This window comes from Pleurodeles waltl, chromosome 4_2 (genome assembly GCF_031143425.1).
Source record: "Pleurodeles waltl isolate 20211129_DDA chromosome 4_2, aPleWal1.hap1.20221129, whole genome shotgun sequence".
Taxonomy (NCBI): domain Eukaryota; kingdom Metazoa; phylum Chordata; class Amphibia; order Caudata; family Salamandridae; genus Pleurodeles; species Pleurodeles waltl.
The window spans coordinates 110,947,672-110,962,371 of NC_090443.1; the positions used below are offsets into that span (position 1 = coordinate 110,947,672).

At 42.8% G+C, this 14,700-nt stretch overlaps 1 protein-coding gene across 1 annotated transcript in view; it reads left to right on the forward strand.

The window, feature by feature from the left end:
• Positions 1-2,019: 2,019 nt before the first annotated feature.
• The window catches only part of LOC138292330 (retinol dehydrogenase 7-like), a 61,420-nt gene continuing 48,739 nt past the window's right edge, over positions 2,020-14,700 (forward strand). Inside the window, exons 1-2 of the mRNA XM_069230880.1 lie at positions 2,020-2,403; positions 5,782-6,040. Coding sequence (XP_069086981.1) covers positions 2,091-2,403; positions 5,782-6,040 — 572 coding nt within the window. The 5' untranslated portion in view covers positions 2,020-2,090. The remainder of the gene's footprint in view (positions 2,404-5,781; positions 6,041-14,700) is intronic.

Genomic DNA, 14,700 nt, shown 5'->3' on the forward strand with positions numbered 1-14,700 from the left:
AGTCATGCTATTTAGATATGTTGCCATCCAACCATGTTTAGTTTCCCTCTCTTATTTTTTTTGTTATCTATTTCAGAAAAAAAACTTTTTGTCCCACAAAACAGTAGAACTTCACCAAAATTGTAGATGAAAAACAAATTCACAACTGTGCAATCTGAAGCATCTTCAAAATTAAGAATTTTGCTCAGTTGTAGTGGTGGAATTATAACTTTGTGTACCCTATAACCAGTGAAGGATTGCTAAATGTTATTTTTTCTCTCTAGTGCTGATGATTTTTGCCATAGATGCTCGCAGCTAGCAGTGGTGGGAGTCAAAGCCCAGTGAATCACCACTGCAATGAGCAGCACAAGTTCCAAGAAACTCCCTGTAATTCTTCAGGCATAATAGAGCATCCCTACTCTCAGTGCTTAATTTGTAAAATAATGAGGTCTGGTGCTCTATCTGTGCCCTGAAGTCCTCGTTCGGTGCAGTCAGTCCCTGCTTGTGGCATGAATGAGTTGGGCCCTGGCTTCGGGCGCCAATCTTCAGATAGGCACAAAGAGCTTTGTATTAAGGTTATACAAACAGCAGCGTCCCCCCACTTATGAACACAAAAGAAGCCCTCCTGCTGCCTCATTTTATTCACCAATTGCAGTAAGGGTGCCAAATTAATTTCTGCTCATGGTGTTATCCAAGCAAGGGCTGACTCTGGGTGCAATTAAATGTTGGTGCGCCGAATACCAAGGCTAGTTGTCTTAAGTCAACATCATTCTTCTTTAATCCATTACCGGACACTCCTTGCCACTTTATCTCTCTCTCACTCCCTGCCGCTTTATCTCACGCTTGCAGATTCCTGCTTTCTCCCTTTTTGATGTTTTTTCGTCTTTCTCTTCCTACTTCTTCCCCCCTTGTGTTTTTTTTCTCCCTCTTGCCCTGAGTTGCAGCCTGATGTGGAAACTAAGTGCCAGGTCCCCACCAGCAACTACTGGCTCAAATTAAGCATTGCCTACCTTGCTTTTCTATACTCTCTTCAACTTTCACTTTCGATCTGTACACCAAGATTTCTATAAAATGCATCGCTGCTCACCACCAGTAAAAGGCCGGTCTTATTTGTAGCAGTGGTGGCCTACCACAAGCTGGGGTGTGAAGGGGACGCACATTTACGTTAGACTTGGCCGTGTAGATGCGGTCCTCCAGCATATGTCTTGCAACAGTAGTGGAGATCTGCAACCAGTGCACCACGCCTTTATCAACAACAGGCCACACCTACTAAATGTATTTGGCGCAGGCATAGTATACCATATTCAAATATACATTTAATTGGAAGCCATTATAGATTCTTCAAGGCTCGACCCTGTGTTCTTGAACCCTTTATCTGTCTTGGGGCTTTGTTACACCTCGCCTGCTGTCTGATTATTGTGTATTACTTATACAACCAGTCGGAGGGAATTACAGTCATCTCACAATGGGAATTCTGTAGCCTGAACAATTAATCTACAAAACTAGAAATTATGATTGTTACAACTTTCGCTGTGTGCTAAATTTGGATATTTCTGGTCAGGTAATGACACCCACTAATTTTAAAGTGGCTGGTGCAGGTATACTCTCGAGCAGGGACTGCCTGCAACCCATGCCACTCTGGTGTCCAATTTAGTTCCACATAGGCCGGAGTTGTGACAGATTTTCAGGGTGACAAGTGTATGAATTTGTGTTCCACTTAGATTTAATATATTTCAATTAATCTTACAGGGAAGCCCTCGAAATATGGCATGCACCGAGCCCTTTTGGTATAGTGTCTTCTCTAGACGTTATGTCTTTATAAAAAAGGAATAGCAAAGAACATAGTGGTGCCACACTGGATAATTACTTCAATACTGATTTCGCACTATCCATTGTCCTTTTGACCCTATAATAAATGATCTCCCTCTGCCGAATCAGCATGTGGTGTACTTTATCACGACCTGTAGAAGTCATGTATTGTAAACCAGGAAGTAATTTTCTTTACCGGTAGCTGATAGAGTTGGAGTGGGCTGGGAGGAAATGAGTCATTCGTGCACAAGACTGTTCTCATTGCTGCCCCGTTCTCTACAGCAACAGGCTGAAGCTCCGTGATGTGGCTGTACCTGGCGGCCCTGCTGGGCCTGTACTTTCTCTTCCGCTGGTACCGGGAGAGGGAGACAGTCCCGAACCTCCAGGAGAAGTACGTGCTGATCACCGGCTGCGACTCTGGATTTGGGAACAAGGTAGCGCGACAGCTCGACCAGCGCGGGATGCGCGTGCTTGCGACTTGTCTGACACAGAAGGGGGCGGACCAGCTGAGGGAGACCACCTCTCAGAGGTTGCAGACGGTGCTTCTGGATGTCACCGACAGAGACAGTGTGGCCGCCATGGTACGGTGGGTGAAGGTGCAACTGGGAAATAAAGGTGAGGACAGAACCACTTTCACTTTCATTGTTACATTGATAGGGTGACCACCTGGCATTGAGGCAAATTATGGACCGGACTGTACAAAATTCGGGACAAGGGGTCAAAATTCAGGACACAAATTCAGGACAAAGGGTCAAAATTCAGGACAAAAATTCAAGAACAAATGTCAGTTTTACAGACACACCCAAAAGAGGCCATGCATCACTATGTTGTCAGTGCATTTATTTACTCTTTTTTAACATAGCACTATTTATCCACTGTGGTCTTATTGTGATTGCCTCCTGGTGTTCTACATTCAGGTGTCACATTACGTCCTTGTTCAGTAGGAAATTAATGCCCTTCATCACTGTGTCAAGCCATCACTCCTACCCAAATCTACCCAATGTTTCTTGAAGAGAAACAAACATCACAATTTTGGTTATGTTTCTGAACATTTTAAAACCCCTGGCAAACGGTTTGGGAAACATTAAGGTAATTAACCTTATGCTAGTTTAAACAAATTGAACAAAAACATCTGGCTCACCCCGACCACCCACGGACTTTCAACCTAAAAATGTTTTTAATGAGGCAGGGCAGATGGTGTAGATGACAGTCTCACACCTAATGTCAGGATGTGAGGTACCCACAACTTGTCTGTAGTCTCACAGCACTAGAGTGTATGCCTGGTACTCTGCATTTATGGCAGAAATGGGAGCCCGGACTACCAATCAAAGATAATAAAAGAAGAGGATTAAATTGAGATCAAATGGGAGATCCACGGCAAGTGATTCAAAGGGTTGTTGCTAAGAACTGGATGAATAAGGAAGAGAAGAACAAGGTGGGACAATTCTTACAATCAGACAAGATGGGTCCACCAAGACTATCGGAAGGTATTGGGTACCTGGGGAGTTGTCTCAGTAGACAGCAGAGAAACAGAAGAGGCACTGTCAAGTGGATGAACAAGCAACACCCATCCACCTTGTCAAACTCTTCTGGTGCAGTGGTCTGCTGTCCATGCTTGTGGAGGGAGAGCAGGGGCCAGACTCCTTCCAAGGTTGTGCAGGGCAATTGCACACTTTGTCCACGTCTTTAAATAGTTTTGAAATTGAGCAAAAGCCAAACTAATGATCTGGGTTATCCCCAAGTGTCAAGTACATATAAAATCATCAAAATATTTGTACAAACAAAAAGTAAAAATGTTGACATTGTAATTTGTGTTTCTTTAACATACGGCACTGTCTTCTCCTTTATATACAATAAAATCTCAGATTGAACTGGGAACCAGTTACCTTTTGATACCTAGTGATTACTATCTACCATTCTCCCACTAATTTGCAGGATGGAAACGTCACAGTATAGCTTCACATTCCAAAGTTCTGTGTTAATGCTCATGTATCCTGTGATATATCAAGCACAGGCTCACATGTCCAGATACAACCGCTTAGGTCCCAGCGCAGTTGTTCAGGCTAAGGTACTTTCATCATCTGTGAAGGGCTTCCGCATTGTTTCTGTTCATCCTGATATGTCAAGGGAGAGGCCTGGATGTCTAAGTAGGCCTCATATGCCTATGCACATACTTCAGCCATGTACCAAGTTCAGCCTCAAATGGCCGGTAACTGCCAGGACATAATAAGAGCATTAAATACTTGGGTATTTTACCTCATCTAGATAAGATAACCATTAAAGGTCCTTGGCTCTTTTACGTTCTCAAAATTGGGCAACCACCGAAGGCAACTGGTTAGCGTGTATCCTCTGGGTTGAGAAGGTACATAGTTATTGGACAATACCTAGAGTGAGCAACCACTTAAACCATATGTTTTCATTGCATTCTGAAAATAAGCAATTTCATAGAGTACTTATTTATTTGACTTTCTCTACATTGGGTAGCCAATTCAGCCACTTTGGGAGGGATACACTAAAACACTTTGCAATTGCAAACCTTGCAATTCGCAAAATCACTGGGTTGCGACTGCAAAATCCCCATTTGTTATGCACAAAACCCATTTAATGAGTTGTTAAAGTTTTTGGACTCATGAAATTTAATCCATACCGAATCACGGTTTGGAAGGAGTGTGAAAGAGGTGTTCCTTCCAAATTGGGATTCGGTATGGAATGTGTCAATAGCTTGCAGCTATAAACCATTGACTAATTACCATCTCTGCAAAGGACTAGCAGTAACTCATTTGCAAAGAAGTCCCACAAGGAATGAGGTTGATGTTTCCTCTTTGGAAATGCAATCAGAGATGGCGGTTTCCTGTTCCTTGGAGTTTGTGATTTCTTTGTTTGCCGCCAATTGTACGAGTAACAAATTGCAACCTGTCTCATTAATATTCAATAGACAAATCGTTCTGAGACCCCCTGCAAATGGTGACTTTATGAAGGGACCCAATAGTACTTTAGTTGGTTTGCAAATTCTAACACTGCTTGCAAAAAATTGTGCACAATTTGTGATCAGTGTGTTTGTTCATCTAGTCCATAGGTAATTGGGCATTTTGGCAAATGGGCAACTCCCTAATAAACTTGGGAAATGAGCATTCTCTCGCTTGGGTTACCACTGACGTGGATTGTGCTACACATGAAATAAAGCTCCTCCGAAGAGTGAGAGTCTATTTCCTCAGTTGTGATGGGACCTCTCCCGACTCCAGCTGACATCTTTGACACCACACCAAAAGTGGCTACAGAGGGTAGACGGTCACAAACCGCTTGTTCAAATACAGAACTAAAGCCACTACTATTCTGCGACATAGCCTTTTACAGGCTGTAGCTTGAGGGGCCTCTTAGGTAACACAGCACTGTAGGGTCTGTCAGTACTCGTTTTACTACATTCAGTCCTGGAATTTATAGTTTTTAGATTGTGGCTCATAAAACACTGCTTTATTTAAAACATGCAATCCCATTGCACGCTTTGCCCAAGACCTTCTGTTCCATATTTGCGGTACATGAGGAGACAGTTTCCAATAAATCTGGTGGTGTTCTCTTGCTATCCATCTCAGTTAGACTCTATCAGGCCTGTTTCCTTGTTATACTCACTAATTCTCAGATTGTAATGTAGAAGTAGTCCAATGCATTGGCTCTTTTGGTGCATCCACCACAGGCTGTAAACAAAATGATCTACGTAAGTCAAACAAAAGACGGAGACAGTAGTGCAAGGCTGACTTTAAACTTATCTTCAGGACCTTCCAAAACGCTCTTGGGGAGTGCTTTTAAAGAGGGCACAGGGGTGACAGAGGAGATTTTTTTCACGGAGATCCTCTTTAATGAAAAGTGCTAGTTGTATAATGTTTCTTATGTTGGATAGCCTGAGTGAGATCTGGTTTGATAAGTTGCCTCTCAAATCCAGCCTCATCTTCTGGAAATTCTGTGCACTACTGCTAATTTGTCCTATTCTCTCTCCAGGGCTCTGGGGCCTGGTGAACAACGCTGGGATTTTATTGCCAATGGCTCCCACTGAGTGGCTGACACTGGACGACTTCACGAATGTGATTAATGTGAACCTGGTAGGGGTAATCGATGTAACTCTTGGCATAATACCCCTTGTGAGGAAGGCTCGTGGGAGGATCATCAATGTGGCCAGTGGAGCGGGCAGGCTGGCCACAGGAGGAGGCGGGTACTTCATTTCCAAATTTGGAGTGGAAGCTTTCTCCGACAGCTTGAGGTGAGAGTTTGTTGAAGGTTTTAATTCATCTCATGCACTTTATTGCCAATGCCATCATTTCCTGACTGTGACCAGTACAAAAATGTGGATCTTCAAAATGTGAGCTTAGAAATGATGCAATAGGAAGGAAAGTTCAGAGAAGTTCTGGAGCCCTCCCACTTGTGTGTGTCCAGCGCAAGACCGGCATAAGCACCGAAGTGTGGATAGCCATGACTTCAGGCATTTCTCTAGCTTTTCTTGATTATATGGAGAACCTTGTTGTGTGAAGGGCCAGACTTATCAGCAACTGTTAAAGGGGAGTGAGGCAAATTATGGGGGTATTGTATATGTACATCTTCCCTTGCTATGTATTTAACAAAAAATAGAGATCTTTATCGAATTCAGAACAACTCTTACTGAAGGAATCATTGCTCCAAAAATATATCCCTCTATACCAGAAGGAGACTCTCTCCTTTCTCTACTGTGATGTAATTCAGTCAATTTCGGTAATCTTTTCAAGTCATTGAGTTGTAAAATCTTTGGAAAAACTATCCCCAAATTAGATGTACCATACCATCCTCTTGGAAGACGATAATAAGCATTAAGTCCACAAATGTAATATATGCCAGGAATCAATGGATCTTTTCCATTCAACATAAATGTCCTTTTACTCTGAAACAAAAACACGTCTACATTCACTCGGTCCCACAAACAAAGTGTCAGTGCTAGATTTAGGTCTATATACACAAAGCTTCCCTACTTGTTGCACATCTAAAGATAATTTCCCTTGTGCTTTTATTGCACTATAAGCATAATCATTTCTAAAAGTCCTTTTCTGGAAACCCTTTTCTGACGTCTCCTTCAATGCCTTTCTCCTGTCATCTGTGTGATCTAAAAAGCTCTTTTCTAAAGATGTAGGCAAGCATGTCAGATTATTCCTGTGAACGTAAATTGTGCCAAAGTTAATGTGGGCTCAAAGAAATCTCTCACTAATACTATTTCATTATTGTTAGCTACTCTACTCAGATACCTAATAATGGGAACAAACGAAAACACAACATCATGATTGGAATAGAAATACTGAATGTACTCCTGTTCATAGAATCTTGTTAGTAACAGAGTACAACCTATCCCATAAGAGGCAAACTATGATAGGTAATTCCTTCCTCAACGGATGAAGGAATCTGCGTACACACATAAAAATTCTTCACATCCATCGTCTCAACATACTCACTCAATAAGCGATAGAACACATTAGAGGAAAGTTGCCCTTGGGCATTATCTACATGCAGATACTTCTCATGTAGCCTAAACGTCTCTATCACTGTTAATGCAGCAGTTGTCTCTAAAGCTGAAGTGTGGTTGGCTTTCTCTTGTCAAGAACAGTCATACCCACAATAAATATCACGCACAATATCACACACACAATTGCCAAACCAACACTCATGTATTTACAGCACCTGTTCTTCCTACCCTGCTGGCTAATGTTATTCATGATCTAAAAAGTATCAGAAAGTAGAAGAGAACATGTAGAAACTATGCAGCAAAATCAAAAACAAAAATCTTCTTTCAGCAGCTATTTACAGCTTTCTGTTTCAGTTCCAGGATCCTTTTTCTCACAAATCGTTATAGCAGCTTGTCAAATCAGGTTATTTTGTCAAATCAGGTTTTTAAAAGTCTTATCCGGTTACTTTCAACAGTCTCTTTCTCTTTGTACCTTTTCTCAAATTTGTCTCAACAGTTTAGTTTGTTAGCTTCCTTCAAGTGGCAAATTATTGACCTGGAATGTCTCGATCAAAACAAAAAGACAAAAATTCTCTATGCCATTCACTTGTTGTTGCATACACCCATTCAGGACCTGTGTACTGTCAACTTGCTATCCTCTTTCTTTTCAACTTTCGATCTCCATTCAACTCTCCTTCACTTAGGTCTTCTCTCCTAGTCGTATCTACTTCTTCCTCAGTTGTTTTCACAACAACTGCTTCCTTTCTCTTTGCTTGTGACTCCGGCCACTTATCTTGTTTCAGTAGACCCATGGTCAATGCTCTTTTTAGTGTTGAACTTGAAACTTCTTGCTCTGCAGGATTTTCTCTTGACGGATCTGCAACTGGTTCAGGAGGAGTCAGATCACATTGGCTTTGATCCGCCTCAACTCCTTCCCCCTTGGGGTCTGGCGTTTGCTCTGTTTGTCTTTGAAATTCGTCTACTTCTGGGAAAGCCCTACTCTGATGAGGCTGTCCTGCTTCCTCAATTGAGATTGGCTCACTGTCGCCCTTCTGGAGGTCTTCTCCAGAAGGTTATAGTCTTGTCTGGTCGTTGTTCGCTCTCAACAACTCCTCTTCATCGTCCAAAGGACATGGCCACTTTTCTCGTGTGGCATGCGTGTATCCAGTTTGGAACTCTAGCACAGTTCACACTAGCTGTGGTAGTGGTCGGAACCACCTGGAAAGGGCCTTTCCACAGAGGCTCCAAACACGTCTTCCTCACATGTTTCCGGACTACAACCCAGTTACCCACCCTCAGGGTGTGTCCTTGATCTTGGATCGGTGGCAGTGTGGTGGCTTCCACCTGCTGAGAGAAAGAGCAAACCACATCAGCCAGTCCTTTGCAGTAGTTCAAACATCATGTCATCTGTTATGTTCACAAGGGCATTCACAAAGACCGCTGGCAACCTCATTGCTCTGCCCATGAGGATTTTGTGCAGTGACGATCTGGGCTTCCTGTTGGATGAGCTTTTCATTGTCATCAGAACTAACAGCAGTGCGTCAGCCCATTTCAGATTTGTGGATGCATATATTCTTAATTTCAAGGTACCATTCATTTGTTCCACTAGTCCTGATGCTTCAGAGCGGTAACTACAATGCAATTTCTGCTCTATGTTTAATGCTGCACATAATAATTTAATTACTTCATTGTTGAAATGACTTCCTTCATCTGATTCTAAAGAGATCAGAAACCCAAAACGTGGTATCAGTTCCCTAAGCAGTAACTTTGCTACTGTGAGCCTGTCATTCCTTCGTGTAGGGTTCGATTCAATGCCTAAATATGCATTCAGTCACCAACACATATCTCAGACCTTCACACACAGTCACCTCAATAAAATCCGTTTGCATTCTGCTGAATGGACCTCCTGCTCTTGCAATGTGGCTCAAATTAACCACTCTCCCTTTTCCCACGTTCATTTGCCAGCAAATGACACAACAATGGCAAACTGCTTCATCAACTTGTCTAAACCTTGGATTGAACCAATTCTGTTTGAACAGGCGAATCATTGTATCACTCCCAACATGTGCTTGACCATGATAGTACCTAGCCATTTCTAACAATAGACTATTCAGCAAAACCAATTGAGCCTCTTCTGAAACCCACAGTTCATTCTGTCACTGTACACATTTGATTTTGCTCCATGAACGTTTTTCCTCCCTGTGAACATTATTCTGCAATGTTTCCAATTCTTCCAGAGTCTCTAATATATGCAATGCAAAACTTGGACATGTTTCATCTTCTTCAGGTAACAATTCCCTTCAGGTAACAATTCCCACGATATACAGTTCAATGCGCAAAACCTTGCAACTTGATCCGCCTATCCATTTCCCATTGACACTAAATCTTGTGATTTCAGGTGTGCACTGCATTTCACCACGGCAATTTTTTCAGGCATTTGGATAGCTTGCAACAATTCTTTAATTCTCTCACCATTTCTCACTGGTGAACCAGAAGAGGTCATGAAACCTCTCTGTGACCACAACTGGCCAAAGTCATGGACTATTCCAAATCCATACCGACTATCCATGTAGATGGTAACTTTAAGCTTGCCAGAAACATGGCATGCTCTAGTAAGGGCTACCAGTTCTGCTACTTGTGCAGAATATGCTCCTCAAAGCCAAAACGCTTCCAGTATACCAGAAATTGTGCACACAGCATATCCTGCTCTCAGTACTCCTGTATTGTCCCTTAGACAGGAACCATCAACAAAGATAATTTGGTCATTTTCTTCCAATCGATTATTTCTAATATCAGGTCTCGGTTTTGTGCACAGATCAGTTACTTCAAGGCAATCATGCTCAATGTCTTCCAATTTTTAAATTTCAACATTTTCATTCAAAAGTAAGGTTGCCAGGTTAAGCACTGTACATCTTTTCAATGACACATTAGGTGACACTAGAATCCTCGTTTAATAGTGAGTCAATCTTGCACGGTCAGGTATTGGGTCTTGGTGCGAGTAAGTAAAACTTCAACTGGGTAAGGGACCATTATAGTTAGGGGATGTCCCATCACAACGCCTTCACACTGTGCGAGGCTCTGTCTAACCGCTGCAGCTGCATGCACACAACCTAGTAAACCTGCTGCACTGGGTCAAAAGTAGCTAAAAATATGCTACTGGGCAGTTTACATCTCCATGGACCTACATCAAGACAGACAAAGAACATGCATCACGCTCATGGCAAAACAATGTGAAGGACTTTGTGTAATCAGGCATACCCAAAGTCGGAGCTTTGCACAGACTCTCTCTCAGTACAGAAAATACTAGGGGATCAGTAAGCTCTTTGTGGGTCAGCTTCTGCAATGGTTTGGAAATTACTGAAAAATTGGGAATCCACTGGTGGCAGTAGCCTACCATCCCCAGAAAGATCCTGACATCTCTCTGTGTGGTCAGGGGACTCATCTGTAGTATTGCTGTGACCTTTTCTCTGGATATTTGTCTTATTCCTTTCTCAGTCTGGTGACCCAAGTACTTCACTTCTTTCTGACAGTATTGCAATTTAAGTGAACACACTTTATGACCATTCTTTCCCAAATGATTCAGCAAGGCAGTCGTGTCATACTTGCACTCTTCCCTCGTCATGCAATCAACATGTCATCAATGTACTGTACCAAGGTCGATTGGAAAGGCAATTCCAACAACTCCAAATTATTTTTCAAAATCTGATTGAATATGGAAGGCAACTCTGAAAACCCTTGAGGAATTCGACACCAACAGTAAACTTGGTCCAAACATTTGCAACAAAAGAGAAATTGGCTGTCCTCATGAAGAGGCACAGAAAAGAAGGCTTGTGACAAGTCTATGACAATGAACCACTCAGCATCACATGGAATCTGAAACAGAATCACAGCTGGATTTGGCTCCATGGGGCAACATTTGATCACAATGTCATTTATTTTTCTAAAATCCTGGAAAATTCAGACTTTTCCACAGGGATTTTTCAATCTCATTATCAGTGAATTACACGGGCTGCTCAACACTTCTTTCAAGACCCCTTGTTTTACAAATTCTGCAATTATGTGAGCAACCTTCATAAGGATATCCTGTGGCAGGTAGTACTGGGGAATCTGAGTTAAAATTGCGTTCGGTTTTGCAGGAAGTTTAACTGGCTCAACTCCCTTTATCAAACCTATTTCATTCTCTGTCAGATCCCACACTTTCTCTTTAACCGTTTCCTGTAGAGCAGGAGGAAGCTCCTTCAGTGTGAACATTGGCAAAACATTAATTAGAGGGTACTCCTCATTTATCGTCTCACACTTGGTCTCTAGAGCTGGGCCATCCTCATCATCACTATTCGTTTGTATCTCAATTCTGTCATTTGAACAAGTGATCGAGCACCTGGTTTTACACAGCAAGTCTCTTCCCAGTAGGTATCCGGGACTTGAATCACAGACTACAAATTTATACAATCCTTTAAATTGCCAATTGTAACCTGAACTGGTTCTGTAATTGGGTTGGTCAAATACTGATTTGTCACTCCTACAGTCTGGACTGTCTTTCCTGAAAAGGGCAAATTCAGAACTTCTGCAGTTCTCACTGTAGAGTGTGTAGCTCTTGTGTCACCAAGAATGAAACCTTGTGACCCATGACCTTTCCTTTCACATATGGGCCTTTCTGATCTACCTCTAAAGAAGCTGCAAGCACACATTCCTCTTCATCCGAACTCTCGCTCCCAATCATTGTTTATTCCATTCTCACTGTGTAACGAGAATTGGTGAACTGTGTTATTACTCTGGTTAGACCTCTGACCTGTGACTTGTTGAGGAAGCATCACCTGCCGCTGTTCCATTGGTGCTTGAGGTATTTGAATTTGCTGTCTAGGTACCATTTGAACCTGCGGTTGCATTGGCTGCAATTGTGTCATTTGTACACATGGCATTTGCACCTGCTGCATGGGTTGATAATTTTGCACCTGATTCACATTATTATTAAAATTTGGATTATGACCTCTCATTGTAGGTCCTCTCATGTTTTGAAACGCATTGATGTCACCTGTTTGCTGAACAACACCTTCCTGCACCATCATCAGACACTCCCGCTTCCAATGTCCCACTGCTCCGCCAGCATGACTAATCAACACTCTCTCCACTCCCCCTGCACATCATTTTGAACCACTACGGTATTCAAATCAGGACTTCAGTTTCCATTACCATTACCTCCGCGACCTCTACCTCTCATCTGATTTTGAAACACCACATTTCTCTGCTGCTGTTGTTGCTGCAGAAAATGTCCCTGCATTCCTGTTTGTGCCACTTTAATCTGCATCACCATCGCCTTTTCCTTCAACTTTCTCTGCTTCAACTCAATCTCGTCACTACAGTACTCTGCATGCTGTAATCAATCGGCTTTGCCTGCCAGCAAATCAAATGACTCTTATTCATCTGGCTAATTTCAGGTCTCAATCCTTCCACAAATCTGAACACGAAATGAATCATGTCTATCGGCTCGGTCGTCTCTGTACCACTGTAATGCTTAAACACCTGCAACAGTCTCTCATAGTATGCGTGTATTGACTCCTTTGCTTCCTGAACTGTCCTGTCTGTTCTCTGCCAGTCAATAATTTTGGGCGATATTCTCATTTTCAAAAATTCAGTCACTTTGTAGTAATATTTAATTACTTCAGGAGATGGCGCACCCTTAACCTGATCTCTCTCTGGTTCTTTTGTCGGCCAATCTATAGTCCTTTTACACTCTATCCACAGATCAGCTGGAACTACTATCTCTAATAGAGTGTTCAAGTCTTCCCACAGGCACTTTGCAAGTTTCACAAACCTGTCTGTCTGCTGGTACCATTCTACTGGCTTCTTTCTCAACCTAGGATAATCATTTGTAAAAGACAGAATATCACTTCTGCTCTAAGGGACGTGAATAAAATTCCCTCCTATCTCTCTCACTGGTAACATTTGCACTGGATCCTTGCAGTCAGCTACACAGAACCCCTTTTTCTTTTATCTCTTTTCTTTGCACATCTGCCTTCCCATTTATCTGGGATCCCCTTGTCTGGACACTTTGGAGTAACTCCCTAAAGTGTGCCTTCATCTCTGCAGATCTCATGTGTTCGAAATCTTTTGTGTCAAAATCTAACCTGTAACTCTTTTTCAAATTCTTTGTTTTCCCTATTTCTATTCTGTACTTCTCTGCCAGGTCTGCTAACCTTTGTTGCACATTGCTCACTTCCCTTGTAATCTTTGGGCACAGATATCTCAACTCTGCTTCTGTGTAGGACTCTAATCTGTTCACACCCATAGATCCTTCAATGAGCTCACCGGCTTCCATTCCTAGTCTTGTATAGTTCAAGTACTCCTCTCCCCTGGGAGCACTCTGCGGGGTGTTCAGCTTACCTAACCATTCAGTCAGCTGTTGAGCAGTCAAACCTTGCAACAGAATATTGTTAGCCTGAGCATGTGGCACTTGTTGCACAACTGTATTTGGGGACTGCAGTGTCAGTAATTTCAGGCTCTGACTAACATTAAACCCTATCACTGTATCCGGAGGAACTCTGAATGGGAGAAGCTCTAGCAATGATTTCCATCCGTCAAAGGCCTGTCCCACAGGAGAGACTACTCAGATATTCTCAAAAAGTCCACCCCTCATTGAATTCCAACTCAGGACTCCCTGTCCATCTGCATTGAGTTTTTCTTGTGTGAACAAAGGTACAACTGGACCAATGGTGATGGGTATAGATACAGCATCTGGGCTTGGTCTGATTCTCAAGTTCTGTGGGTGCGTAGTTCCCATATTCTGACTCATCAGTACAGACATATCTGTCTGGGTCCCTGTAATTGGAGTGTACGTTGGCATTACTTGTGGCTGCTCTTGAGGCAGTAAAAGTGGAGTTTGCTCTGTCTGAACCAACATCGGTTTCGGGAAAACCTGTCCTGTATGCACTATCAGGTTTGTGGCAGTTTCCACTACAGGTACATCAGGGTAAATTCTCTGGACATTCGACAGTGGCACCTGATTTTGTGGTACCGGAGTGATAGGTGCAATAAAACTGCTCTGCATTGGGCTCTGTGTCATAGTCAGGTTAACCTGGACTGGACTCGTAGTCATGTTAACCTGGGTCAGAGCTGAAGAATTTACACTGGTGCTCGGTCCACTCTCTTGTGCTGCATATGGTGGGGAACTATTCCTCAGTAACTGTAAAATAAACTCATCATCGTCTGACTGTTTCTCAAATGTTGAATTTCTTGTGCGCTGCTCCTGCACCACGATGTACCTTCTGCAGGGGCAGTGCCGTCCTTTTAATCCCCGTTCCCCAGCTGAGGGTGCGGTGTTGTCCCCCGTAGGGGTGTTCCAAGGAATCCTTGTTCTTGCTGGGCCCTCATTGGCCTGATGACTTTGCGCCCCCCTTGGCGCTCTTTTAGTTCTACTGAGGGGGGGAGCGGGATGCCCATCCCTTTGTTGTTTTGCCGCG